The sequence below is a fragment of the Mobula birostris genome, chromosome 5 (assembly GCF_030028105.1).
Source record: "Mobula birostris isolate sMobBir1 chromosome 5, sMobBir1.hap1, whole genome shotgun sequence".
Lineage (NCBI taxonomy): Eukaryota > Metazoa > Chordata > Chondrichthyes > Myliobatiformes > Myliobatidae > Mobula > Mobula birostris.
Window position 1 is genome coordinate 194,472,555 of NC_092374.1, and position 26,350 is coordinate 194,498,904.

The 26,350-nt window shown below is 45.3% G+C and overlaps 2 protein-coding genes across 8 annotated transcripts in view; one reads left to right on the forward strand and one right to left on the reverse strand.

Annotated features, from left to right (window-relative positions):
* LOC140198194 (large proline-rich protein BAG6-like) overlaps positions 1 to 1,951 on the reverse strand; it is a 136,610-nt gene extending 134,659 nt beyond the window's left edge. For all 7 annotated transcript variants that reach the window (XM_072259220.1, XM_072259219.1, XM_072259218.1 and 4 more), the window contains exon 1: positions 1,746 to 1,951. The gene's annotated coding sequence lies outside the window, so the exon portion shown is untranslated. The remainder of the gene's footprint in view (positions 1 to 1,745) is intronic.
* Positions 1,952 to 11,090: 9,139 nt separating this feature from the next.
* Positions 11,091 to 26,350, forward strand: part of LOC140198195 (apolipoprotein M-like) — a 29,644-nt gene continuing 14,384 nt past the window's right edge. Inside the window, exon 1 of the mRNA XM_072259222.1 lies at positions 11,091 to 11,296. Coding sequence (XP_072115323.1) covers positions 11,183 to 11,296 — 114 coding nt within the window. The 5' untranslated portion in view covers positions 11,091 to 11,182. The remainder of the gene's footprint in view (positions 11,297 to 26,350) is intronic.

The window sequence follows — 26,350 nt, forward strand, 5'->3', positions numbered from 1 at the left end:
TCCATGATCCAAATCATTAACAGACAATGTGAAAAGTAGTGGTCCCAATACTGACCCCTGAAGAGTACTACCAGTCACCGGCAGCCAGCCAGAAAAGGCCGCTTTTATTCCCACTCGTTGCCTCCTGCCTGTCAGCCATTCCGCTATCTATGCCAGTATCTTTCCTGTCTTGTTAACCAGCCTCATGTGTAGCACCTTATCAAACATCTTCTGAAAATCCAAGTAAATAATATTCACTGCCAAAGAGCCTCAGCCCAAAATGTTGACTGTACTCATTTCCATAGATGCTGCCTGGCCTGCTGAATTCTCTTGTTTGTGACATCCACTGCCTCTCCGTTGTCCACCCTGCTTGTTACTTCCTTGAAAAACTCAAAGATTTGCCACGCAAGATTTCCCTTTACAGCCACCATGCTGACTCTGACTTATTAGTCTCCAAGTACCCTGAAACCTCATCCTTAATAATAGACTCAAACATCTTCCCAATCACTGAGGTTTGGCTAACTGGCCTATAATTTCCCTTTCCTTTGCCTTCCTCCCTTCTTAAAGCGTGGAGTGACATTTTCAATCTTCCAGCCCTCTGAGACCATGACAGATTCAAGTAATTTGTGAAAGATCATAACCAATGCATCATCTCTTCAGCAACCTCTCTCGGGACTCTGGGATGTAGACTTCTTAAGGTGACTTATCTACCTTAAGAACTTTAAGTTTGCCTGGCATTTTTTCCTTTGTTATAGCAATGCCACTCACTCCTGCTCACTGACACTCATGGACCTCTGGCACACAACCAATGTCTTCCACAGTGAAGACAGATGCAACATTCGCATTAAGTTCACCTGCCATTTCTTTGTCTCCCATTACTACCTCATCAGCGTCATTTTCTAGTGGTCCAATATCAACTCTCACCTTCCTTTCACTCTTTATATAACTTTTGGTACCCTGCTTTATATTATTGGCTAGCCAGTCCTCATATTTCATCCTTTCCCTTCTTAAAGCTTTTTAGTTGCCTTTTATTGGATTTTAAAAGCTTCCCACTCACTTTTGCTACCTTACATGCCCTTCCCTTGGTTTCTATAATATCCTAACTTCCTTTGTCAGCAACAGTTGCTACCCCTGCCATCTGAGTTGTCAGCTCTCTCGGCAGATCCTCAGAGATTAAGGAATGTGTTTGGCCCTACGGTACAGGTAACTGATAAGGCCAATGAAGGACCACAGTATCTACCACAGGTGGGTCAGGAACCATTTTAAAGATGAGGGGGCTAGGTAGGTTGTGATGTAGTGACCCTTTAAATAAGTACAGAGAGGAAAAACTGGGGCCCCACTCAACTTGAAGGATTAAAAAATATTTCCTCATTATTAAGATCAGAAAATCACTCAGTACTGACACCCCAATTATCTATAATTATCACAATAACGAGCCAACCACCCGAAGACACTGAGAAACACCAGTTGGAATACTATAACGCCCCGCCCCCATCACAAAGCTCTCGATTATCACAATACCCTAGCACAGCATCTGTAATTAACACTCCTCCGTACCCTCAATGGTCACATTCCCCTGCCCCCTCCCGCTCCAGCCCCCTTAATCCCCTCCCCACGATCACCTCTGCCCCACTCCCCTTGCGTCGTCCCACCCCTTTCTCCGCATATCTCCCTCCTCCCCCCCAGCCCCGTGTCCTTACACCCGCCATCCTCCCCCCTCGACCCCCAATCGCTTCCCCGATCCCGTTGTGCGCGTGCGCACTCACCTTCAGTCCTCTCCCTTTCACCGCCTATCTCCTGCCTCGCCCTCTCCGCCTGAAATTCACTCCCTCCGTCGGCCGCCCGTTTCTGTTGGCTCTGCTGCGCACCGCTCTCCCCGCTCCGACACCTGCGGGCCGAGGCCGGACCGCTCCTTCTCTCCGTGTAGGACCGCGCAGCTGCCTCAGCTCCTGCGCCTGCGCACTGCCGCAGCGCCAGGACCCCACGCTGCCTGGAGACAGCGGCTGACCGCGCGGCGCCTGATCAGAGAGCAGCGATAGCGTCCACTCTCCTAAATTGCGATCTCATCGGCAACTAGTCTTTCTCACCAGTGCCACATCTACCACAGCAATTATTCTCCACAAGGAGCCAATCTCTGTCTCTGTTCATACAGACAGCCAGTCTTCCCCCACCAACAGCGCTTTGTTTAGCAGAGGCAAACCTCCTCCAGCAGATATTTCACCCAACAGCAGCTAGCCCCTCTTCCACCCCCACACATACACCAATAGCAATTCTCCCCACAGCAGTGGCTGGTCTCTTCCCCCATCAGCAGCTTGTCTGTCCCACCAGCAGCCACTCGTTCCATAAGAGATAGGAGCAGAATTTTTTGCCGTTTCGCCTATCGAGTCTGCTCCGCCGTTTAATTGTGGCTGATCCAATTTTCCTCTCAGCCCCAATTTCCTGCCTTCTCCCAGTATCCCTTCATGCCCTGATCAAGCAATAAACAACCTCTGCCTTAAATACACATAAAGACTTGGCCTCCACAGATGCCTGTGGCAAAGAATTCCATTGATTTGCCACTCTCAGGCTAAAAAAGTTACCCCTCCTCTCCATTCTAAAAAGACGCCCCCCTATTCTGAGGCTGTGTCCTCTGGTTGACGCTCCCACCAAAGGAAACATCCTCTCCACAACCACTTCATCAGGGCCTTCCACCATCAGATAGGTTTCAATGACGTCACCCCTCATTCTTCTGAATTCTAGTGAATACAGGCTTAAAGCCATCAAACATTTAATTCTGGAATCATTTTCGTAAACCTCCTTTGAACCCTCTCCAGTTTCAACACATCCTTTCTAAGATAAGGGGTCCAAAACTGCTCACAATACTCCAAGTGAGGCCCTACCAGTGCTTTATAAAGTCTCAACATTACATCCTTGCTTTTATATTCTAGTCCTCTTGAAAAGAATGCCGACATTGCATTTGCCTTCCTCACCACAGACTCAACCTGCAAATTAACCTTTAGGGAATCCTGCACAAGGACTCTCAGGTCCCTTTGAGCCTCAGTTTGTTGTATTTTCTCTCCACTTAGAAAATAGTCAACTCTTTCATTTCTTCTACCAAAGTGCATGAACAGACTCTTCCCAACACTGTATTCCAACTGCTATTTCTTTGTCCATTCTCCAAATCTGTCTCAGCCCTTCTGTAGCCTCTCTGCTTCTTCAAAACTACCTACCCCTCCACCTGTCTTCATATTGTCTGCAAACTTTGCAGTAAAGCCATCAATTCCATCATTCAAATCATTTACATATAACAGAAAAAGAATCGGTCCCAACATATACCCCTGTCAAACAACACTAGTCACCAGCAGCCAACCAGAAAAGGTTCCCTTTATTCCCACTTTCTGCCTCTTGCTAATCAGCTACTGCTTTATTCATGCTAGACTCTTTCCTAGTACCATGGGCTCATAACTTGTTAAGCAGCCTTATGTGTGGCACTTTGCCAAAGTCCTTCTGAAATTCCAAGTACACACACCTACTGATTCTCCTTTGTCCATCCTGCTTGTTATTTCTTCAAAGAATTCCAACAGATTTGTCAGGCAAAATTTTCCTTTGAGGAAACAATGCTGACTACGACCTATTTTATCATAAATGCAAAATACTCTGCAGATTCTGGGGTCAAAGCAACACTTACAACACGCTGGAGGAACTCAGCAGGTCAGGCAGCTTTCATGGAAACGATCAGTCAACATTTTGGGCCAGAAACCTTCACCAGGACTGAAGAGGGAAGGGGCAGAGGCCCTGTAAAGAAGGTTGAGGGAGGGTGGGAAGGAGAAAGCTGGTAGATTCCAGGTGAAACACGTTCCCAGGAAGGAGATGTGGCCGTGGTAGCGGGTCTGGGTGAGGATCTGGTCAAAGAGGCGGAGATCACAGAGGGGGTATCATGTGCCTCCAAGTTCCCTGAGACCTCAACCTTAATAATCGACTCCAACTTTTTCCCAACCACTTAGGTCAGACTAACTGACCTATAGTTTCCTTTATTCTGCCTCTCTCCCTTCTTGAAGAATGGAGTGACACTTGCATTTTCCAGTCTTCTGGAACCATTACAGAATCTAGTAATTCTAGAAAGATCATTAATAATGCCTCCACAATATCTTCAGCCACCTCCTTCAGAATCCTATACTGTATACCATCTGGTCCAAGTGACTTATCTACCCTCAGACTTTTCATTTTCCCAAGAACCTATTGTCTAGTTATGATAACTTCACACATTTCATGACACCTGACACCTGGAACATCCACCATACTGCTAGTATCTTTTGCAGTGAAAAATGATGCAAAATACTTATTCAGTTTGTCTGGTATTTTCTTGTCCACAACTACCACCTCTCCAGCATCTTTTTCCAGTGATCCAATATCCACTCTCACCACCCTTTTACACTTTATGTATCTGAAGAAACCTTTGGTATCCTCGTTTCTACTATTGGCTAGCGTACTTTCGTATTCCATCTTTACCTTCTTAATGACATTTTAGTTGCCTTCTGTTGATTTTTAAAAGCTTCCCAATCCTCTAACTTCCCATTCATTTTTGCTGTATTATATGCTCTCTTTTTGGCTTTTATGTTGACTTTGACTTCTCTTGTTTGCCACGGTTGTATCATCTTTCCTTTGGAATATTTCTTTCTCCTTGGGATGTATATATCCTGTGCCTTCCAAAGTGCTTCCAGAAATTTCAGCCACCACTGCTCTGCCGTCATTCCTGTCAGTGTTCTCCAATCAATTCTGGCCAACTCCTCTCATGCCTCTGTAATTCCCTTTACTCCTGATACAACTGACTTTTGCTTCTCCTTCTCAAATTTCAGGATGAATTCGATCATATTATGATCACCTGCCCCTAAGGGTTCTTTTACCTTAAGCTCTCTAATCAATTCTGTTTTATTGTGTTGTTGCGTGAATGAAATTGCTGGAGGGAGAGTTACTGGTAGATACAAAGCAGCTTCTTTATTCAACAAAACAAGGTACAGCAGTCATCATACGGAGACACTTTCCGTGGAGAGGTCTGCTGGCCCAGTGTGGGGCTCGATATTTATTTACTAAACACAAAGGGCAATCCATATTTACAAAATATAGACAATGCTTTCTTTTGAAGCTACATACAAACTTCACACCTTCTGATTACATCTGTCCCACCGGCGCCATCAGTGTCTGGACTGGGATCCACAGCTTTTAGGAAAAGCATTGTTCCAAATTAAATTACAATACATTATCAAGGAACAGAAGGCTGGTAGCCAAAGCCACTTGTTAAATGTAAATGACTTAAACCCAAAAATCACTCTAACACATTGTACAACACCCAATCCAGAATAGCTGATCCCCTTAAAGGGCTCAACCAGAAGCTGCACTAAAAAGCCACCTCGTAGGCACTCTAGAAATTTTCCTTCCTAGAATCCAGCATCAATCTGATTTTCCCAATCTACCTGCATATTGAAATCCCCCGTGAGTATGTAACATTGCCCTTTTGGCATGCATTTTCTATCTCCTATGGCAATTTGTACTCCTTAAACCCTTCCCCCTTCCTGACTGTCACCCTGTTTCATGTGTCCTACACCTTGAGCGTAACCTCGCAATATGTCATATCATTGTCCCCTCAGCTTCCAGAATGATCTGGAGTTTATCCAGTTCCAGCAGCTCCCTAACGTGCATTGCCAGAAACTGGATGCACTTCTCACCGTTCTAGTTATCAGGGATACCGGAGGTCTCCCTTCATTACCACATCCCACAGGAGGAGCATTTCACTATCCTGCCTGGCACCTCTATTATCCTAGCTGAGTAGATATGAAGAAGGGAAGGGAAAAAAATCTTAACCTGGAGCTTTTGTTTCCTTTGCTTTCTCTGACTGAAGCCTCAAGATCACCATCCTGACTCTGTCCACTCAGGAGATGGCTGCTGCACTTGCCTCTGCCTTCCTTTAATTTGCTCTTGCTAGTCAATCCCAAATTCATATTGTAAGCTCTTTTTCACTTGTATACTCAAGCAGTGGACCTGATCGAAGTCCCCTCCTCTCAAAACTTCCGATATCCGGACTGGCCGCTGGTCAAAGCTCTTTTCCCCCCAGCAGTCATCAGCTTCTCCCAGCAGACAGACTCTTCTCACCAACACGCACTCTCTCTCCTTGCCAGCAGCTATGCTCTCCCACCGGCAGCCAGTTTTCCCCAGCAGTGGGCTTTCACTCCCACTACCAGCTAGACTCTCGCCAGGAGCAAGTTTTCCCCAGGAGAGGTAGGTCCGTCCCAACAGCAGCAAGTCTTCCTAAGATTTCCAATCAGACTCACCCAGCAGCTAATGTCTTTCAACAACAGCCAGACATTTTCAGTAGCATTCCCAATAGCCACCAGTCTCCCCTAGCAGCAGGTCTCTCCTCACAGCTTGTCCAGTAGCAAGCTATTCCTTTACACCAAAAGTTCTGTCCTTTACGGCCTTTCATACTGTTTACTCCTTCTTTACCTTTCCCTTGTTTACATCTCTCTTTTTCCCCATCAGCATGTTAATTTGTATGAAGTTACTCTTTGGTATTTATTGTTAAGTCACCAACACATAATCAGGCTCTGTCAGGATCACTTCTGGAGTTTCTGCAGGTTTCTTGGAGTCAGCACCGTAGTGCAGTGAGTAAAGCTGCTGCCTTACAGCTCCTGTGACTCTGGTTTGATCCCAACCTCGGGCGCTGTCTGTGTGGAGTTTACGTGGTCCACTATGGCTGCCTGGGGCTCCCCCTTTGCTCCACCCCCTACCCCTACGGGTGCTTCAGTTCCCTCCCACATCCCAAGGACATGTGGGTCGGTCAAGTAAATTGCCCCTGGAATGTAGGTGAGGGGTAAAATCTGATGACAATGCAGGTAAAATAAAATGGGTTTAGTGAGCCCAGGAAGAATCATAGAGAAGTACAGTCCAGAAACAGGCCCTTTGGCCCATCTAGTCCATGCCAAAACCATTTAAACTGCCTACTCCCATCGATCTGCACTGGGACCATATCCCTACTATCCATGAACCTATCCAAACTTCTCTTAAATTTTGAAATCAAGCTTGCATGCACCACTTGTGCTGGAAGCTCATTCCACACTCTCACAATCCTCTGAGTGATTGGAATGTACACAACAGCCTGAGAATGTTCACAACAAACATCTCCAACTTCTCTGGTGAGGCACTGTGAGACTGGCTGAGATGGGAATGGAGGCTTGTTGACCAGGAGTTGGGACAGTTTAACAGCATGGAACTCTCTACAAATGACACATTTGCACAGCTGGTCGAATTACTGAGTCACAGTTACCAATGGGAGGGCGTAGAAGAGGATGCAGGCTAGGAGGCATCTTTCATTATGTTGGCTGTTTTTCCAAGGGGGGGGTTGAATCTGTGTTGGGGAGGCTGGTTTGGGAGCTGATGGGATTGAGTTTCACATGCAGAGGGCCCAAAATTCTCTCTGGGAATTCTGGTATATCTGGGTTGACAGAAGGTGACATTAAAGGTGATCTGGTGATCAATGAATGACCTTATGAGAAAGAGGGGTGGCGGATCTCATTGAAAACTATCGAATATGGAAAGGCCGAGATAGGGTGGACATGGAGAGGATGTTTTCCATAGTGGGGGAGTTTAGGACCAGAGGCCACAGCCTTAGAAGGCAAAGACGTCCTTTTAGAACAGCGGTGAGGAGGAATTTCTTTCACCAGAAGGTAGTTAATCTGTGGAATTCATTGCCACAGACAGCTAAGAAAGACAAGTTATTGGCCATATTTAAAGAAGAGGTTGATAGGTTCTTGATTCGTCAGGGCACCAAAGGCTACAGCCTCCAAGAGGACCTTAACCTTGTGGTTTGGAGGCTTGCGTGCCTCAAAGGCCCAGAGAGCTATGTTGGCTAGAGTTAGGGTTTTGTGCTCTAGCTCTTGGTAGCGTCACCATGCCAAACAGATTAAAGTGTAGGGGCCAGACCAAGAGTGGTCCAACGGTGCTCCAGGTTCAGGGGTACAGCTCAGAGCTAACGACTCTGACTGGTCAAACAAAACTGTTATAGAAACAACAGTGAAGAATCCTTCTATCTGTGGTGGCCAGTGCGATCGTGTTTGCTGTTGTGTGCTGGGGCAGCAGGCTGAGGGCAGCAGACACCAATAGAATCAACAAACTCATTCATAAGGCCAGTGATGTTGTGGGGATGGAACTGGAATCTCTGACGGTGGTGTCTGAAAAGAGGATGCTGTCCAAGTTGCATGCCATCTTGGACAATATCTCCCATCCACTACATAATGTACTGGTTGGGCACAGGAGTACATTCAGCCAGAGACTCATTCCACCGAGATGCAACACAAAGCGTCAGAGGAAGTCATTGCTGCCTGTGGCCATCAAACTTTACAACTCCTCCCTTGGAGGGTCAGACACCCTGAGCCAATAGGCTGGTCCTGGAGTTATTTCCTAGCATAATTTACATATTACTATTTAACTATTTATGATTTTATTACTATTTATTATTTATGGAGCAACTGTAACGAAAATCCAATTTCCCCCGGGATCAATAAAGTATGACTACATCTGGGTGTGACGATATTCCTGAGTCTCCACCTGGGACTTGCATGGCTGACAGTAGTGAAAACTGAGAAGTTGCTAGCACAATGAAGGAAGCCCTGAAGACCACCTGGACAAGAACAAACAGAGACGGAGGACCTTCAATGCTGCCCAAGATGCCAGCAGCTTAATGGGCAGTAAGTAAGTCAAGGTTATGGAGAGAAGGCAGGAGAATGAGATTGAGAGAGGTAATAAATCTGCCATGATGTAATGGCACAGAAGATTTGATGGGCTGAATAGCCTAATTCTGCTCCTATGTCTTAAGGTGTTAAGGTAGCATCTGATTATGCTATCCAGCTAGTGATGGGTTTTTACAGTCGCAGAGTCATACTGCGCAAAACCAGGCACTTCATCCCAACCTATCCATAACTACCAAGTATCCATCTATACCGGGGATCCCCAACCTTTTTTATGCCATAGAGCCCTACCATTAACCGAGGGGTCCTCGGACCCCAGATTGGGAACCCCTGATCCTACTCCAGTAGCCTAAAACGCCTTGGCAACCAAGTGATCACCCTAAAACCCGTTAAACGTTGTGGGACACTCTTCATCCACCACCTCTTCAGGCAGATTCCAACTACTCTCTGCGGGGAAGATATTCTTCCTCAGATCTTCTCGAATCCGATCATGCCTCTGAACAGAGAATGTTACAGCACAGTAGAGGCCTTTGCTCATGATGTTGTGCTGACCTTTTAACCTACTCCAAGATCAATCTAACCCTTCCCTCCCACATAACCTTCCATTTTTCTTTCTTCCATGTGCCTGTCTAAGTGTCTCTTAAATGTCCCTGATGTATCCCCTGGCAGTGTATTCCAGGCACTAAAAGTAAAAAAAAAACTATTTTTATATCCGCTTATAGTTTCTTCCAATCAGCTTCAAAGCATGTCCTTGAGTATTAGCTATTGATGCCCTGGGGGAAAAACCCCAGCTGTCCACTCTATCTGTGCCTCTCATAATCTCGCACACCTCTATCAAGTCGCCTTTCATGCTCCTTTGCTCCAAAGAGAAAAGCCACTCAAGCTTTCCTCATACAGCATGTTCTCTGGTAGCATTATGGTAAATCTGCTCTGCACCTCATCTAAAACTTCCAGTAATGGGGTGACCAGAACTGAACACAATACTCCCCACCATCAAGGACATCTTCAAAAGACGGTGCCTTCACTGTGAAGCCAGCATCCTCACCAACCAGGACATGCCTGCCATCAGAGAGGAGGTGCAGCAGCCTGAAGACCCACACTCAACACCTTGCGAGCAGCTTCTTCCCCACTACCACCAGGTTTCTGAGCTGTCAGTACTTTGCTCTCTTTTTGCACTATTTATTTATTATTGTAACTTACAGTAATCTTTTACGGATTAGACTGTAAAGTAAAGGCATCCGTTAGTCTTGCGAGACCATGGATCTGCGCGAAAGTCTTCACGCTCCAGGGCGCAGGCCTGGGCAAGGCTGTATGGAAGACTGGCAGTTGCCCATGCTGCAAGTCTCCCCTCTCCACGACACCACACAGCACCAGTGTCGTCGCAGAGCAATGTGTGATTAAGTGCCTTGCTCGAGGACACAACACATTCCCTCGGCTGGGGCTCGAACTCACGACCTTCAGTCTCTAGTCCAATGCCTTAACCACTTGGCCACGTGCCCACTTTTGGCTGTAACACCACTGCAAAACAACACATTTCATGACATATATCTGTGATAATAAACCCAATTCTGATTCTGAAGTATGATCAAACCAAAATTTTATAGAGCTGCAACATTATCTTTGATTGAAAATGTTTCTGTTATGAAGAGACGTTTCTTGCTGCATTCCTCATAAATCTGTACATCTCTGTTGGGTTCACCCTCAGCCTCCTCCAACCAATGTTTCCTCAAAGGTATCCACGTGTGCGCACACACACATCTTTTTTGCTACCAGCGCACAAAGGAATTTAAACCGCACACAAAAGGTTGTCACCTTCTACCTCATTGACATGTTAAGAATATTTCATGGTCGTACACAATCACATTTCCTTTACCGGTTCCTGATGGGGACAGTGTTGACAACATGGAGTTTGCGATGATTTGTCTGCAGATTTTAGAACTGGCTTATTTATACTGTTTTTAATGAAGAAATTATTCAGTGCGCACATATTGTTGTCTCTGGGCAAAAACATTGCACAGCACAGGACTTTTGGGCACACTAGTTATTACAAATTAGAGGGAACATCGCCTCCGAGAAAGGAAAACAAGCCTAGTCTCACCAAACACTTCTTGCTACATTATTCCATAAGCTCCTTTGCTACCATTCACATAATGTTGCTTTTAGCAAATGAAAGTAGCTTCCCCCCATTTATCTCCAAAGAAGTGAAGAACAGCATGTAAACTATGAAGGACATAACTCTGGAAATGGCAACATAAATATGACGGAAGATTTTCTTTATGTTCTGAGTAACATTCTCCCCTGCCTCAACCACCCCTCCCCCATCTTATTCCAAGGTTCAAACTTATTGGGAAATGCAGTTAATAATTGCAACGCTGTTACGTAATCCCCCTCCAGAGTTTTCAACGCTCGACATTTCTCTCTGACAGCTGAACGCTTGGGATTTGTTCAGATATTCCTGATTCGGGGAAGTGGGATATTTTGCAGCCATGTACCAACAATTTTGGTCATGGTTGTTGTATCTCGTTGGTTTAACAATGCAAGTCTTCTGGAACTGTGACTACAACGACAAGGTGACTGCTGGAAGCCTCAACAAGACCCAGGTAAGGAAAAGAACAGGTCTTCGCTTAGACCACAAAGCAGTCACGTGGCCATTGGCTTGTGTTAGTAAGTACTGGAATGTGAAATTGGGTTCCAATTGTCAAGGGTTTTGATGATGGATTCTTGGCTATTTTCATGAATTCACTCCTCTTTCCCCCACTTTCACCCAAGGAAGGCAAAGTGAATGCTCCTTGTGTGCTTGACGCTGTCTTGCTGGTAAATGTGTGCATAATTTGAATGGAAGTAAGTCTTCTCAATTCACAGTGTTTTTTTAAAAAGAAATTAGAGTTTTAATACCCTCTATAGCCAATACCATGTTTCAACACGTCTTACTAATTGAGAGAAAGATAACTGCGGGTTGAGTGAAACGGGGAACATACAGTGTGATTACAGGGAAAGTAAAGACAAATTCTTGCATTTAATCACAAACTAGTGAAAATCTGCAGATGCTGGAAATCTAAGCAACACACACAAAATGCTGGAGGAACTCAGCAGGCCGGGTAGCATCTATGGAAAAGAGTACAGTTAGCGTTCCAGACCAAGCCCCTTCAGCGGGTCTCTGGAGGGTCTCAGGCCAAAATGTCGACTGTGCTCTTTTCCATAGCTGCTGCCTGGCCTGCTGAGTTTCTCTAGCACTTTGTGTCTGTTCCTCTCATTTAAGATGGTTGTACGACATGAAGCTAGAAAGAGCACAAAGAAGATTTGCGAGACTGTTGCCGGGACCTGAGGGTTTGAGTAAAAAGTAGAAGTTCAGCAGGCCAGGACTTTATTCCTTGGAATGCAGGAGACCGAGGGGGGAATCATGAGGGGCATAGAATGGGTGAATGCACACAGTGTTTATTCCAGGGAAAGGGGACCTAAAACTAGAGGGCATGGGTTTAAGGTGAGAGGGGAGAAATTTAAAAGGAACCTGAGGGCCAAGCTCTTCATACAGAGGATGGAACGAGCTGCCGGACAAAGTAGTTGAAGTGGGTACAGTAACATTTAAAACACACCTAAATAAATGGATAGGAAAGGTTTAGAGGGATACAGGCCAAATGCAGGCAAATAAGGCAAGCTTAGGTGAGCAGCTTTGTCAGCATGGATGAGTTGGGCCGAGTGGCCTGTCTCTGTACTGTATGAATCAATAACAGCTTTTCAAATGAAACATTTAAAATTCTTCTGGGGCTTGACAGCATAGCAGCAGAGTTGATGTTTTCCTTGGCCTGGAGAATCACAGTCTCAAAATAAGTGGATGGTGATTGAGGGGCAGGGAGGAGAACAAATTTCTCTAGTGATTTTTAGCCTTCTCATGGCGACCACAGAGGCTCAGCCACGAAATATAGTGAAAAGAAAGGGATAGGTTTTTAGACATTAAACAAAGGAAGGGATATCGAATTTGATAGAGAAAGTTGTACTGAAGTTGGAGATCACTCAGGTATTTCCTAAATAACAGAGCAGATATGAGGGACCAAATGGTCTACTCCTATTTCTTTTGCTCTGAGTTCTTACTGAAGTCCACCTCTTCGCGCAAGTTTTTGGACACTTGCCCTAACCCATCCAAAATGGTATTTGAAAATGGGCTTGCTACATTCAGGGGGCTATACATATGCAAGCTGTTGTTGTGGAGACACAAAAGACTATTGATGCCAGAATCTTAAAAACGTGTACCACTAAGCTCAGGGAAACGTTCCATTCTACTGCGATCAGACAATTGAACGGACCTCTTGTACCATAAAGATCTCTCAGTTCTCCTTACTGCTTGCACTTTATTTATCCGCCTGCACTGCACGTTCTCTGGAAGCTGTTGCTCTACATTCTGCATTCTACAACTGCTTTTCGCTCTGTACTCCCTTGATATACTGTACTTACATTTTAAAAAGATTGTAGGGGTGGTGCGCAAAACAAAATCTGATGTGGCAGAAAGAGTTTAGCCCAGAAAAGAGCGAAGAGAAGAATTAGGTTTAATATCACTGTCATGAAATTGGTTTTTAAGCAGCAGCAGTACATTGCAATACATAATAATAAAAACCGCAAGTTACAGCAAGAAATAGATATTTTAAAAAGTAAAAATTGAGTAAGTAGTGCAGAAAGAGAAAAGAAGTAGTGAGGTAGTGTACATGGGTTCAATGCCCATTCAGACATCTGGTGGCAGAGGGGAAGAAGCTGTTCCTGAATCGTTGAACGTGTGCCTTCAGCCTCCTGTGCCTCCTCCCTGATGGTAGCACTGAGAAGAGGGTCTGTCCTGGGTGATGGGGGTCCTTAATAATGGATGCCTCATTTTTGGGGCATTGCTCGTTGAAGGTGTCTGGTGCCCATGATGGATCTGACTGAGTGTACAACTTTCTGCAGCTTACTCCAATCCTGTACACTGCCCCCCACCCCACCCCTCTGCCATTTAGAATGCATCTGCAGAAATTCGCAAATGTGTTTGGTGGCATACCAAATCTCATCAAACTCCAAACAAAACAAAGCTGCTGTAGTGCCTTTTTTTGTAACTGCATCTTTATGTTGGGCTAGGATAGAGGTGCTGACACGCAGGAACCTGAAATTGCTCACCATTGATTAGGACTGGTGCACGTTCCCTCGCCTTACCACTTCTGAAGTCCACAATCGATTCTTTAGTCTTACTAACATTGAGTGCAAGGTTGTTCTTGATCTGTCTCGCTCCTGTACGCCTTCTCCTCACCATCTGAAATTCTGCCAACAATTCACTTTGGAGAGTTGAATTGGAAGTAGAGTGCATGGTTAATGGCAGGATCCTTGGCAGCATGGAGAAACAGAGAGTTCTTGGAGACCACATCCATAGATCCATCAAAATTGCCACGCAGGCTGATAGGGTTGTTAAGAAGACGTATGTTGTGTTGCCCTTCATTAGTCAAGAGGATTGAGTTCAAAGCTGTGAGTTAACATTGCAGCTCTATAAAACCTTCGTTAGACCACAGACAGAATATTGTGCTCAGTTCTGGTAGCCTCATTATAAAAAGGATGTGGAAGCTTTCAAGAGGGGATTTACCAGGATTGGAGAGCATGTCTTATGAGGATAGGTTGATTTTATTTTTGCAGTGGAGGAGATGAGGGGTGACTTGATAGATGATGAGATGTATAGATCGACGGGAGAGCTGAAGACATTTTCCGGGGGGCGGGGGGAGAGAATGGCTGATATGAGGGGGCACAATTTTAAGGTGATTAGAGGAAAGTGTAACAGAGGCAGTTTCTTACACAGAGAATGGTGGGTGTAGAAAGCACTGCCAGGGTTGGTGGTAGAGTCAGATACATCAGGGATATTTAAGAGACTCTTAGATAGGCACATGAATGAAAGAAAAATAGAGGGCTACGTGGGAGTGAAGGGTTAGATTGAACATGAGTAGGTTAAAAGGTCGGTACAGCAATGTGGGCCTGTACTGTGCTGTACAGTTCTAAGTCCATTCTCCCATCTTCTCCCAGCAACCCTTAATCCCCTCATAAATCATCAATCTCTGTCTTAAATACACCGTGACTTGACCTTTGGGTAATAAATTCCAGACTCACCATGCAGAGGTTCCTCCCTGTTTCGTTCTAAAGGGATGTCCTAAGACAGTGCTCTCAATTCCTGGACTCTCCTACTAATGAAAACATCTCCTTCATTTCCACTCTATCCAGGCCTTTCAATATCCAATAGGTTTCAATGGGATTCCCTTCCCCCACCCATCCTTCTGAATACCATGGAGAACAAGCCCAGAGACATCAAATGCTCCTCATATGTTAAGAGGTCCTGTAATGTTGTGGCCTCCTCTTTTACCTGGAGATTTACTTTGGAACAGCCCATAAAGAGGTGGGAAGTGGGGCAGAAACGGGAGGGGAGAACAGCGAGGTCGAGAAGTTAAAACGGTTGGGATGGGGGTAGCAGTGGGAGGAGAAACTGCAGAGTTAAGAGGGTGGAGGGAGGGGCAGAGGCAGGATGTTGGAAAATGGAGAGCAATGTGGATGCAAAGGGTTGGATTGACCTGAGAGTAGGTTAAAACGTTGGCAGAACATCATGAGCCAAAGAGCCTGTACTTTTCTATGTTGCTACAATAAACCAATTATCAATTACCAGTCTGGAACAAAATCAAAGGTGCTGCTGGTGCTCACTGGGTGGGGGGATCAGGCAGTACCTGTGCGGGGAAATGGACAGTCAAAATTTCAGGTCCAGACTGGCTAGATGAAGGATCTCAGTCTTAAACATCAACCGTCCATTTCCCTCCACAGATGCTGCCTGACCCATTGGGATCCTCCAGCATCTTGTTGTGTGTGTGTGTGTGTGTGTGTGTGTGTGTGTGTGCACGCGCGCACGAGCTGCTGTTGTGCTTTGAGAGAATGGTGGTTTCACCAGATCCCAGGGTTAAGACCCTGACAAGACCCTTTGCAGGTGGCTGAGGTGAGAGAGGAGCAGCAGATTTGAAGAAGGTGATTACAAGACTTAAGCCTCGTTCTTGAGTTCTGAAGAACTATATCGATATCACCTGATCCCACAATGTGGAACTGGAAGCGGGGAGGTATGTCGTATCAGTTGCCCTGTAACTCAGACCAGCCATCAAGCAGACTGGAGAGAGGACACCGCACTTCAACTCCCCTTCCCCTGGCAGTTCCAGGCTGCAGAACCCAACATGTCCAAGCCTGAGGACACGCTGGGCACACTCTGAGATTCAGTGACCAACTACATTTGTGCAGCTCGATGATACAGGTGCTGCCCAGTGGTGCAGCTGGAAGAGCTACTGTCTCACAGCGCCGGAGACCTGGGTTCGATCCCGACCTCCACCCGTGTGTGGACCTTCCATATTCTCCCTATTACTGCGTGGGTTTCCCCCAGGTCCTCCAGTTTCAGAACTGGGTAATAGAGGTTAAGATGGATAAGATTACCTTTATATGTCACACCAATTTAAATGCATTGCTTGTGATGTGCTGGGGGCCAGCAAGTGTCGCCACCCTTCGGGTGCCAACTTAGTATGTCCACAACTCACTATATCTTTAGAATATGGGAGGAAACCAGAGGGGGAATCCCAAGGTCAGAGGGAGAAGGTACAAACTCTTTATAGACAGCAGGGCCGGGGATGAAATAAAACCCCGATCAATGACTACTGGTGCTGTAGGGCACCATTACACTACCGTGCCTTCCACTCAAATTGGCGGGTTAAAAGCCTGCTATAAACTGGTGTGCAGGAGAAACTGAGGGAATTAACTTACTTCAGATGAAGAGTGGGTTTTTTTTGAAGAGAAGGGGAAATTCCCAAGTCCTGATGAAGAGTCTCGGCCCAAAATGTCAACTATTTATTCCCCTCCATAGATGCTGCCTGACTCAGCAAGTTCCTCCAGCATTTTGTGTTGCTCTGGGTTTCCAGCATCTGTAGAATCTCTTGTGTTTGAGATTCCAGAGTGTGCTGGAATGTTTATCCTTCAAATCCTTCCAATAAAATTGATCATTGCTATCAATGTTCACCCACAGAGTGACTCTAACCCTCTAGGTTACAAAGGTGAGAAAGCTTCAAAGGAATGCCACTGTCTGCAGATCTGCTTCTCGATTCATTGATAAAAGGGACTTGAGCAAAATACTGTGCATTCCTCTTGGATGATACCTTGGCAGAAAGCAGGAACATTTTAGTTTATCAGCCCCACACTGCCTCTGAAGCTGAGCTACCCTCGTGGATAATCATCAACCGTCCGTCCCAAGGTCTTTGGCTGTGTGCATTACTACTCAGTCCAACTTGCAGATTACCGTAAGAGTTACAATAGGTTACTAATAAACAGAGCCAGCCAAACACAAACCCTTTCTTCGTTTTTTAAAATGTCACAGGATGTTACGTGAATGTCAGCTAATCAAGCATTTTGGAGATGGTTTACCTATAAAAGACCACATATGTGGGAGTGAACTGCTGGCTGGAATCCAATGCACTGAGGTTCAAGAGCTTTATATGTAGAATAACAGTTACAAGCTGGAACCTAATCCAGTGTTTATCTACAGAATAATGGCTGGGTTACAGGCTAGAATCTCATCAAAAGGTTCGGAGGGGGCAGGGGGCTTCACTTTAGAATAATAGATCCCCAGGCGTAGGTTAAAGGCTGAAATTGAAGTGAAGGGTTTAGATTCACAGAGTTATAGAAAAATACAGAACAGTAACAGGCCCTTCAGCTCATCCAGTCTTTGCCAAACCATTTAAACTTCCTGCACCTGGACTATAACCCTCTATACCCCTGCCATCCATGTACCTAGACAAATTTCTCTTCAATGTTGAAATCTAGCTTGCATGCACCAGTTGTACTGGCAGCTCATTCCACACACTCACCACCCTCTGACTGAAGAAGTTTCCTCCAATGTTCCTTTTCACCTTTCACCCTTAACTCGACCTCGAATTGTAGTCTAACCCAACCTCAGTGGAAAAAGCCCTTATAATTTTGTGTACCTCTGTCAAATCACTCCTCAATTTCCTATGTTCCAAGGAAAAAATTCCTAACCTATTCAATCCTTCCTTATAAATCAGGTCCTGCAGACCCAGCAACATCCTTGTAAATATCCTGTGTACTCTTTCAATCTTATTTATATCTTTTCTGTAGAGTGGTGATCAAAACTGCACACATTTCTCCAAGTTAGGCCTCACCAATGTCTTATACAACTTCAACATAACGTCCCATCTCCTGTACTTAATACTTTGATTTTTTTTGGAGGCCAAGGTGCCAAAAACTTTCTTTATGACCCTATCTATCTGTGATGCCACTTTCAATTAATTATGGACATGTATTCCCTGATCACTTTGTTCCACCACAATGCCCTACCATTCACTGTGTAAACCCTAGCCTAGTTGGTCCTACCAAAATGCAACACCTTGCACTTGTCTGCATTAAATTCCATCTGCCATTTTTCAGCCAATTTTTCCAACAGGTCCAGATCCTGCTGCAAGCTCTGGTAGACCTGCTCGCTCTCCACATACCTCCAATCTTGGTGTCATCTGCAGATTTGCTGATCCAGTTAACCACATTATCATCCAAATCATTGATATAGATCACAAACACAAGAGATTCTGCAGATGGTGGAAATCCAAACCAACACACATAACGTGCTGGAGGAACTCAGCACATCAGAGAGCATCTATGGAAAAGAGGAAACAATGGGTGTTTTGGGCTGAGACCCTTCCTCAGGATGGCAAAGGGAGGGGGAAGATAACTGAATAAGAAGGTTTGGGGAGGCGAAAGAGGCTAGATAGAAGGTGATAGGTGAAGCCAGGTGGGTGGGAAAGGTCAAGGGCTGGAGAAGAAAGAATTTGATTGGCGAGGAGAGTGGACAAAAAGAGAAAGGAGGACGGGACCTAGAGGAAGGAACAGGCAGGTGAGAAGAAGTGAAATGTCAGAGTGGGGAAAAGAGGTGGGGGGCAATTTCTTCATTGGAAGGAGAAATCAATATTCATTCATGCCCCAGGTTGGCGGGTACCAAGGCAGAATATGTGTTGCTCCTCCACCCTGAGGGTGGCCTCATCGTGGCACCAGAGGATATAGATGACAAACAAAAGCAGATTCGATCCCTGCAGTACTAGTCCCAGGCCTCCAGTCAGCGAGGCAATCATCTACTACTACACTCTGGCTTCTTCCATAAAGCCAATGTCTAATCCCATTTACCACCACACCTTGAGTGCCAAACGACTGAACCTCCTTTACCAATCCCCCATGAAGGACCTTGTCAAGTGTAGACAACATCCACTGCCTTGCCTTTGTCAACTTTCTTGCTGACTTCATTGAAAATCTCTGTAAGATTGGTTAAGTACGACCTACCATGCACAAAGCCATGACTATCTCTAATCAGTCCATGACTCTCCAAATACTCATATATCCAGTCCCGTAGAATACCTTCCATTACTTTCCCACTACTGATGTCAGACTCACCGGCCTATAATTTACTGGCTTATTTTTAGAGCCTTTCTTAAACAGCAGAACAACATTACCCATCCCTCAATCTACCGGCACCTCATCCATAGCTAAAGATGATTTAACTATCTCTGCTAGGGCCACTGAAATTTCTGCACAAGCCTTCCACAGTATCTGAGGGAACACCTTGGGGGATTTATCTGCCCTAATTTACCCCAAGACAGCAAAGACCTCTTCGTCTGTAATCTGTATTTGGTCCATGACCTCGCTGTTGTTTTGCCTCAATTCTATGGCCTCTGATTCCAACACCCGAGTAATTACAGATGCAAAAAATCCCTTTAAGATCTCTCCAGCAACATACATGCAATGCTGGAGGAACTCAGCTGAGTTCCTCCAGCACTGTGTGTGCTGCTTGGATTTCCTGCATCTGCAGATACTCTCTTGTTGTGATTTAAGATCTCCCCCATCTTTTTTGGCTCCATGCATAGATTACAACTCTGATCTTCAGAGGACCAATTTTGTCCCTCGCAATCCTTTTATTCTTAAGTTATTTGTAGAATCCCTTGTCTGCTAGTGCAATATCATGCCTCCTTTCAGCCCTCTTTATTTCTTTCTTAAGTGTTCTGTTGCATTTCTGTGCTCCACACGTACCTCATTTGTTCTGTCTTTACCTGCTATGCACATTATTCTTAAAACAAGGTCTCTCTCAATATCTCTTGAAAACCAAGGTCCTGTAACCTGTTATCTTTACCTTTTATTCTTACAGGCACATACAAGCTTTGTACTCTCAAGATTTCATGTTTGATGGCTTCCCACTTACCAAGCACGCGCCATCGCCAGAAACCAGCCTGTCCCGATCCGCACCTGCCAGCCCACTGCTAGTACCACAGGAATCAGCCGTTCTCCACTTTAGAGTCCCAGCCTGCGGACCACACCTACCTTTTTCCATTTTTACTTTGAAACTAAAGGAATTATGATTACTAGATGCAAAGTATTCTCCTACACAAATGTCTGTCCCTGCCCTGTCTTATTCCCTAATAGGAGATCAAGTATTGCACACACTCTCATAGGAACTTCTATTACTGATTCAGGAAACTTCCTTGAACACCCTTTCCCATCCAGCCCTTTTACAGTTGAGATTCCCAGTCAATATGTGGAAAGGTAAAATCCCTACTATAACAACTTTATGTTTCTTGCAACAGTCTACGATCTCTCTACAAATTTGTTCCCCTAAATCCTGTGGACTGTTGGGTGAGGTCTATAATATAATCCTATTATGGCGGTCATACCTTCCTTATTCCTCAGTTCCACCCATAACATCTCACTAGACGAGTTCTCCAGTCTGTCCTGACTGAATACTGCCATGACATTTTCCCTGACTTGTAACACCACCCTTCCCACTTTAATCCCTCTGCTCTGTTGCATCTAAATCAGTGGAACTCCAGAATATTGAGCAGCCAGTCCTGCCACCAAGTCTGACTAATGGCTACAATATCATAACCCCAGGTGTTGATCCATGCCCTGAGCTCATCCTTTCCTACGATACCTATTACATTGAAATATACACAGTTCAGGGTGTTAGTTGCACCATGCTCAGCCTTTGATTCCTGACTTTGCCTGAAGTCTTAACATCTGTCTGCACAACCATTCCACTATCTGTTCTGGCTCTTTGGTTTCCCTACCCCTGCAATTCTAATTTACACCCCCCCCCCATGCATCCATCCTGCTAGAATGTATGTCCGCCTCGAGTTTAGGTGCAAAAGTCTCTTCTGTACAGGTCCCACCTTTCCTAGAAGAGAGCCCAATGATCCAAAAATCTGAATCCCCCCTCCCCTACACTGCCTCCTTAGCCATGTGTTAAACTGTATTATCTTTCTATGTCTGACCTCAAAAGCACATGGCAGGCTAGCAATCCTGAGATCACAACCTTGGAGGTCCTGTCCGTTAATTTAGCACCTATCTCCCTGAACTTACTTTGCAGGATATCGTCACCCGCTTCCACCCATGTCACTGGTACCGATGTGGACCCCCAACTCTGGCTGCTCTCCCTCCCACTTAAGAATGCTGAGGACTTGATCTGAGATGCCCTGGCATCCGGGAGGCAACATACCATCTGGGAATCTTATTCTCGTCCACAGAACCTCCTTCTGTTCTTCTAACTAATGAATCTCCCATCACCACAGCGTGCCTCTTCTTCCCCTTCCTGAGTCACAGAGCCAGACCAAGTGCCAGCGACCTGAACGCAGTCACTTTCTGCTGCTAAGTCATCCCCCTCACCCCCAATAGTATGCAAAGTGGTGTATCTGTTGTTGAGGGGGATGGCCACAGGGGTACTCTGCACTGCCTGTTTAACCCCTTTCCCCTTCCTGACTGTCACCCAGATTCCTGTGTCCTGCACCTTGGGTGTAACTATCTCTCTATACGTCCTGTCTATCGCCCCTCAGCCTCCTGAATGGTCTGGAGTTCATCCACCCCCAGCTCCAACTCCTTATCGCGGATTGTTAGAAGCTGCAGCCGGATGCACTTGTCACAGGTGAAGTTATCAGGGACACTGGAGATCTCCCTGCCTTCCCACATCCTGCAGGAGGAGCATTCAGCTTTTCTGCCTGGCATTTCTACTGTTCTAACTGTGCAAATATAAAGAAGGAAAGCAATAAATAAACTGGGGGGAGAATCTACCTGCAGCTTTTTTGGCTTCTCTCACTCAAGTCTCCCTGCGCTGAAGCCTCAGAATCCTCACTCTTACACTGTCCACTCCAACGCTGGTTGTTCCGCTAACCCCGCCTTATCCTAATTTGTTCCTGCCAATCAATCCGGATCGTGGACTGGCCGCTTCTTAGAGCACCAATCGCCACAAATCGCTGCCTTATGTACTCAATCAGCAAACTTGAGTGAGCTATGTCTTCTCACGCTTTGGATGGCCGATTGGCCGCTGTTTGGATACTGGGCATAATTTACAGGCAAGGATCTAATCAAGGAGTTCATGAAGTTTATAAATACAATACTCCAGTCGCTGATTGGAGTACTGTGCAGACGTAACAGAAGCATTCCCACACAGGTCCAGTGAAGAGCTTTAAAAACCCAGTCTCTATAAAAGAGAGGTACCGCCTAGCGGAGCGGTTGTTGTCAGAGTAGTAAAGCTTTGGCTCAACAGGGCTTTAGCCAGAACAGGCAGAGGCAAGGTAAGTAGGTAAGTTCATTCCTTATTTCTTATTTAAATCTTGAGAGAATAGGGTGAAAGCTACAGAGCCAATGTTCTGTTCGGGGTGTAGATGTGAGATTTCCAGGAGACCTCCAGCCTCCCCAATGGCCACATCTGCACCAGATGCATCAAGATGCACCTTAGAGACTGTGTTAGGGAACTGGAGCTGCAGCTTGATGACCTTCAACTTATCAGGGAAAGTGAAGCGGTGATAGATGGGAGCTACAGGGAGGCAGTCACCCCAAGGCTTCAGCAGACAAATAAATGGGTGACTGTCAGGAGAGGGAAGGGAGAATATCAGATAGTGGAGAACACCCCTGTGGCTGTCTCCCTCAACAATAAGTACTCCACTTTGTGTACTGTTGGGGGGGGGGGGGGACCTACCTGGGGGAAGCAACAGCAGTCGTGCCTCTGGCACTGAGTCTGGCCCTGTGGCTGAGAAGGGTAGGGAAATGAAGAGGACGGCAGCAGCAACAGGGGACTCTATAGTCAAGGGTAGAGATAGGCCATTCTGTGGTTGCAAAAAGGATACACAGATGGTAGTTTGACTCCCAGGTGCCAGGATCCAGGGTGTTTCTGAATGCAACTGCGAAATCCTTAAAAGGGAGGGTAAGCAGCCAGAAGTTGTGGCACATGTTTGTACCAACGACATGGGTAGAAAAAGGGAGGAGGTCCTGAAAAAAGAATACGGGGAGTTAGGAAGGAAGCTGAAAAGCAGGACCTCAAGGGTAGTAATTTTGGGATTGCTGCCTGTGCCATGCAACAGTGAGGATAGGAATAGAATGAGGTGGCAGATAGATGCATGGCTAAAGAACTGGAGCAGGGGGCAAGGATTCAGATTTCTGGATAATTGGGCAGGTGGGACCTGTACAAAAGGAATGAATTGGACTTGAATCTGAGGGGGACCAATATCCTTGCAGGCAGATTTACTGGAGCTCTTGGGAGTGGTTTAAACTAATACGGCAGAGGGATGGGAACCAGGATGATAGAACTGAGGATGAGCCAACAGGCTTACAAGTAGATGATGGGTGTGACATGAATGTAAGGAAGAACAAGCCAATGATTGGGTACAAATGCAGACAGAGCAAAAAGTTAAATTGTATTACAGAGGCTAAATTGATGGCTTTATGGCAAAGTTTGTAGATGGTACGAAAATAGGTGGGGGCGGAGGTAGTGCTGAGGAAAAAATGCATTTACAGAGGTGCAGAAGGGCTTAGGAGTCCTCATGTAAGACTGCCAGAAAGTTAATTTACAGGTTGAGTCTGTGGTAAAGAAGGCAGATGCAATGTTCGCATTATTTCAAGGGGAGTAGAATATAAAAGCAAGGAGATAACGGCGAGCCTTTATAAGACACTAGTCAGGCTGCACTTGGAGTATTGTCAACAGTTTTGGGCCCCATATCTAAGAAAGGATGTGTTGTCATTGGAGGGAGTCCAAAGGATGTTCACGAGTATGATTCAGGGAATGAAGGGGTTAACACATGAGGAGCATTTGGCAGCTTTGGGCCTGTACTCACTGGAATTTAGAAGAATGCGTGGAGATCTCATTGAAACCTACTGAATGTTGAAAGGACCAGACAGGGTCGATGTGGTCAAGATATTTCCTGTGGTGGGTGTATGCAGAACTAGAGGGCACAGTCTCAAAGTTGACTTTTTAGAACAGAGTTATGGAGGAATTATTTTAGCCAGAGAGTAGTGAATCTGTGGATTGCTCTGCCACAGACTGCAATGGAAGCCAAGTCACTGGGTATATTCAAGGCAGAAGTTGATTGTTTCCTGATCGGTCATAAAAGTATAGGACAAGAAGGCAGATGTATGGGGTTGAGCGGGATCTGGGATCGGCCATGATGGAATGGCAGAGCAGACTCAGTGGGCTGAATGGCCTAATTCTCCTACAATGCCTTATGGTCAATATATCCCTGGGCATGTGTACCTGTTGGATTCCAGCCAAAGGTGTTCAGAGGGTTTATATGTAGATTCATGGATACTCAGTTTGTGATCTAATCAAGGGGTTCAGAGGGATTACATAGAGACCCTAGCTTTCAATTCACTCACAGGGCTCCACCATCCCCTTCATAATCCCCTGAACCCCTTGATTAGATTCTAGCCCGTAACTCACTCTCCATGTCCAATATTCTATATATAAACCCCCCAAACCCCTGAACTATGATCACTGACAACTTAGGGACTTGAATTTAATTAATTGCATGAACTATAAAACTTTTGTCCCACAAAAGTGAAACAAAACTGTTTCCTGTTTTTCACGTTTCGCCTTTTTGCCTCCAATTTTAACTGATTATTTAGTGCGCTTCTATTTTGACTGGACTTTCACCTCACAAACAAGTTTTCCCTGCCTTCCGAATGAAGTGTTGCTTGTGTACAGCAGTTGCAGTTCGCTCCGAGGACTGGGCAGCAGAACTCTCAATTGAAGCAGATTATGCCTTCTGCTAGTCGGCATAGTGCTTGGTGAAGGAAATTACAATTAGGGGAGCTTCGTTTGTCCATTCATCCCACACCCCCTCTTCTCTATTTTAATATCATTTATGGATTCTTCTGTATGCTTATAAGCTCAGCCATAAAGCTTCAAACCATTATTGAAGGTAGTGAGTGTCTGTCCTACAGTAACACATCGGTGTGAAGGTTTGAAACTAAACTGGACAATAGAATAGAACTTTATTGTCATTGCTCAAGACAATGAGATCACTGTGTTACTCCAGCCCGTGCAAAACTTGTATTTACAATGCATGCGCTACAGCCTAATTTTAAAAAAATTCTCATATTAACATGCAACAAGATATAGACTTCGATAGTCTATATCTCACAGAGGCCATTGGCAAGCATTACTTAGCTACGCAACAGCTCTCGGGAAGAAGCTATTTTTCAGTTTCATTGCCTTGGCTAAGCTGTTTCTGTATCTTCTACCAGATGGCAGGAGATTAAACAGACAGTGTCTGCGATGGGATAGATCTTTAATGATGGAACAAGTATTGAGAGTTGTAGGTAGTCTCCAGATCTGGTAGTTGAGTTCCCATGATGTGCTGAGCCATCTGAATCACCTGCTGGAGTGCTTTGTGATCTGTCTTGTCGAAGCTAGAGTACCACACTGTCATTCCATATGTCAGTATGTTCTCTATTGCACATTGATAAGAGTTGGCCAACAATTTTTGGGGCAGATTAGTTCTCCTTAAGCACCTCAGTTAGTATAGTTGCTGCTGGGCCTTCCCTACTATCGAGCCAAGAAGGCTCCTCCGTGATTTTCATCCCCAAAAACCTGAAACTGAAGACCCTTACCACTACCTCACTATTTATATAATGGAGCTTGTTCAGGACATCTAAACCTCCTGAAGTCAATTATTATTTCTTTTGTCTTCTTGACGTTGAGGTTGTTGTTTCTGCACCAATTGGACAATTTCAGACCTCCTCTCCATATGTGAATTTGTTATCTGCATATAGAAAGTGTCAGAGAGAAAGACACACCTTGGGATTCATGTTGGCAACCACTCACTTACACCAAGATTTTAGATTAATTAATTGTCATATACACCAGAGTGCAATGAAATTACTTGCTCACGTGAAACTCAGAGTAAACAGGTAATAACAATTATAGTCAAAAGCACAAAGCAGAATAGTGCAAACTATAGAAATATAAAGTGAAGTAGTACAAAGAGAAATTACCTCCATTTTTCTTTCATCCATGTGTGTAGCTGAGTCTTGTAAATGACCGTAATCTGCCTCTACCACCACCCCTGGCAGGGCATTCCATGCACCTACAACTCTTCGTGTAAAATAACTGCCTCTGACAATCCCCCTAAGCTTTCCTCCAATCACCTAAAAATTTTGCCCCCTGAGTGAAAGGCATTGGCTGCCCACCCTATGCGTCCTCTTATCTTTTTATACAGCTCTATCAAGTCACCTCTCATCCTCCTTTGCTCCAAAGAGAAGATCCCTAGTTCACTTAAACTTACCTCATAAAACATGCTCTTAAATCCAGACAGCATTCTGGT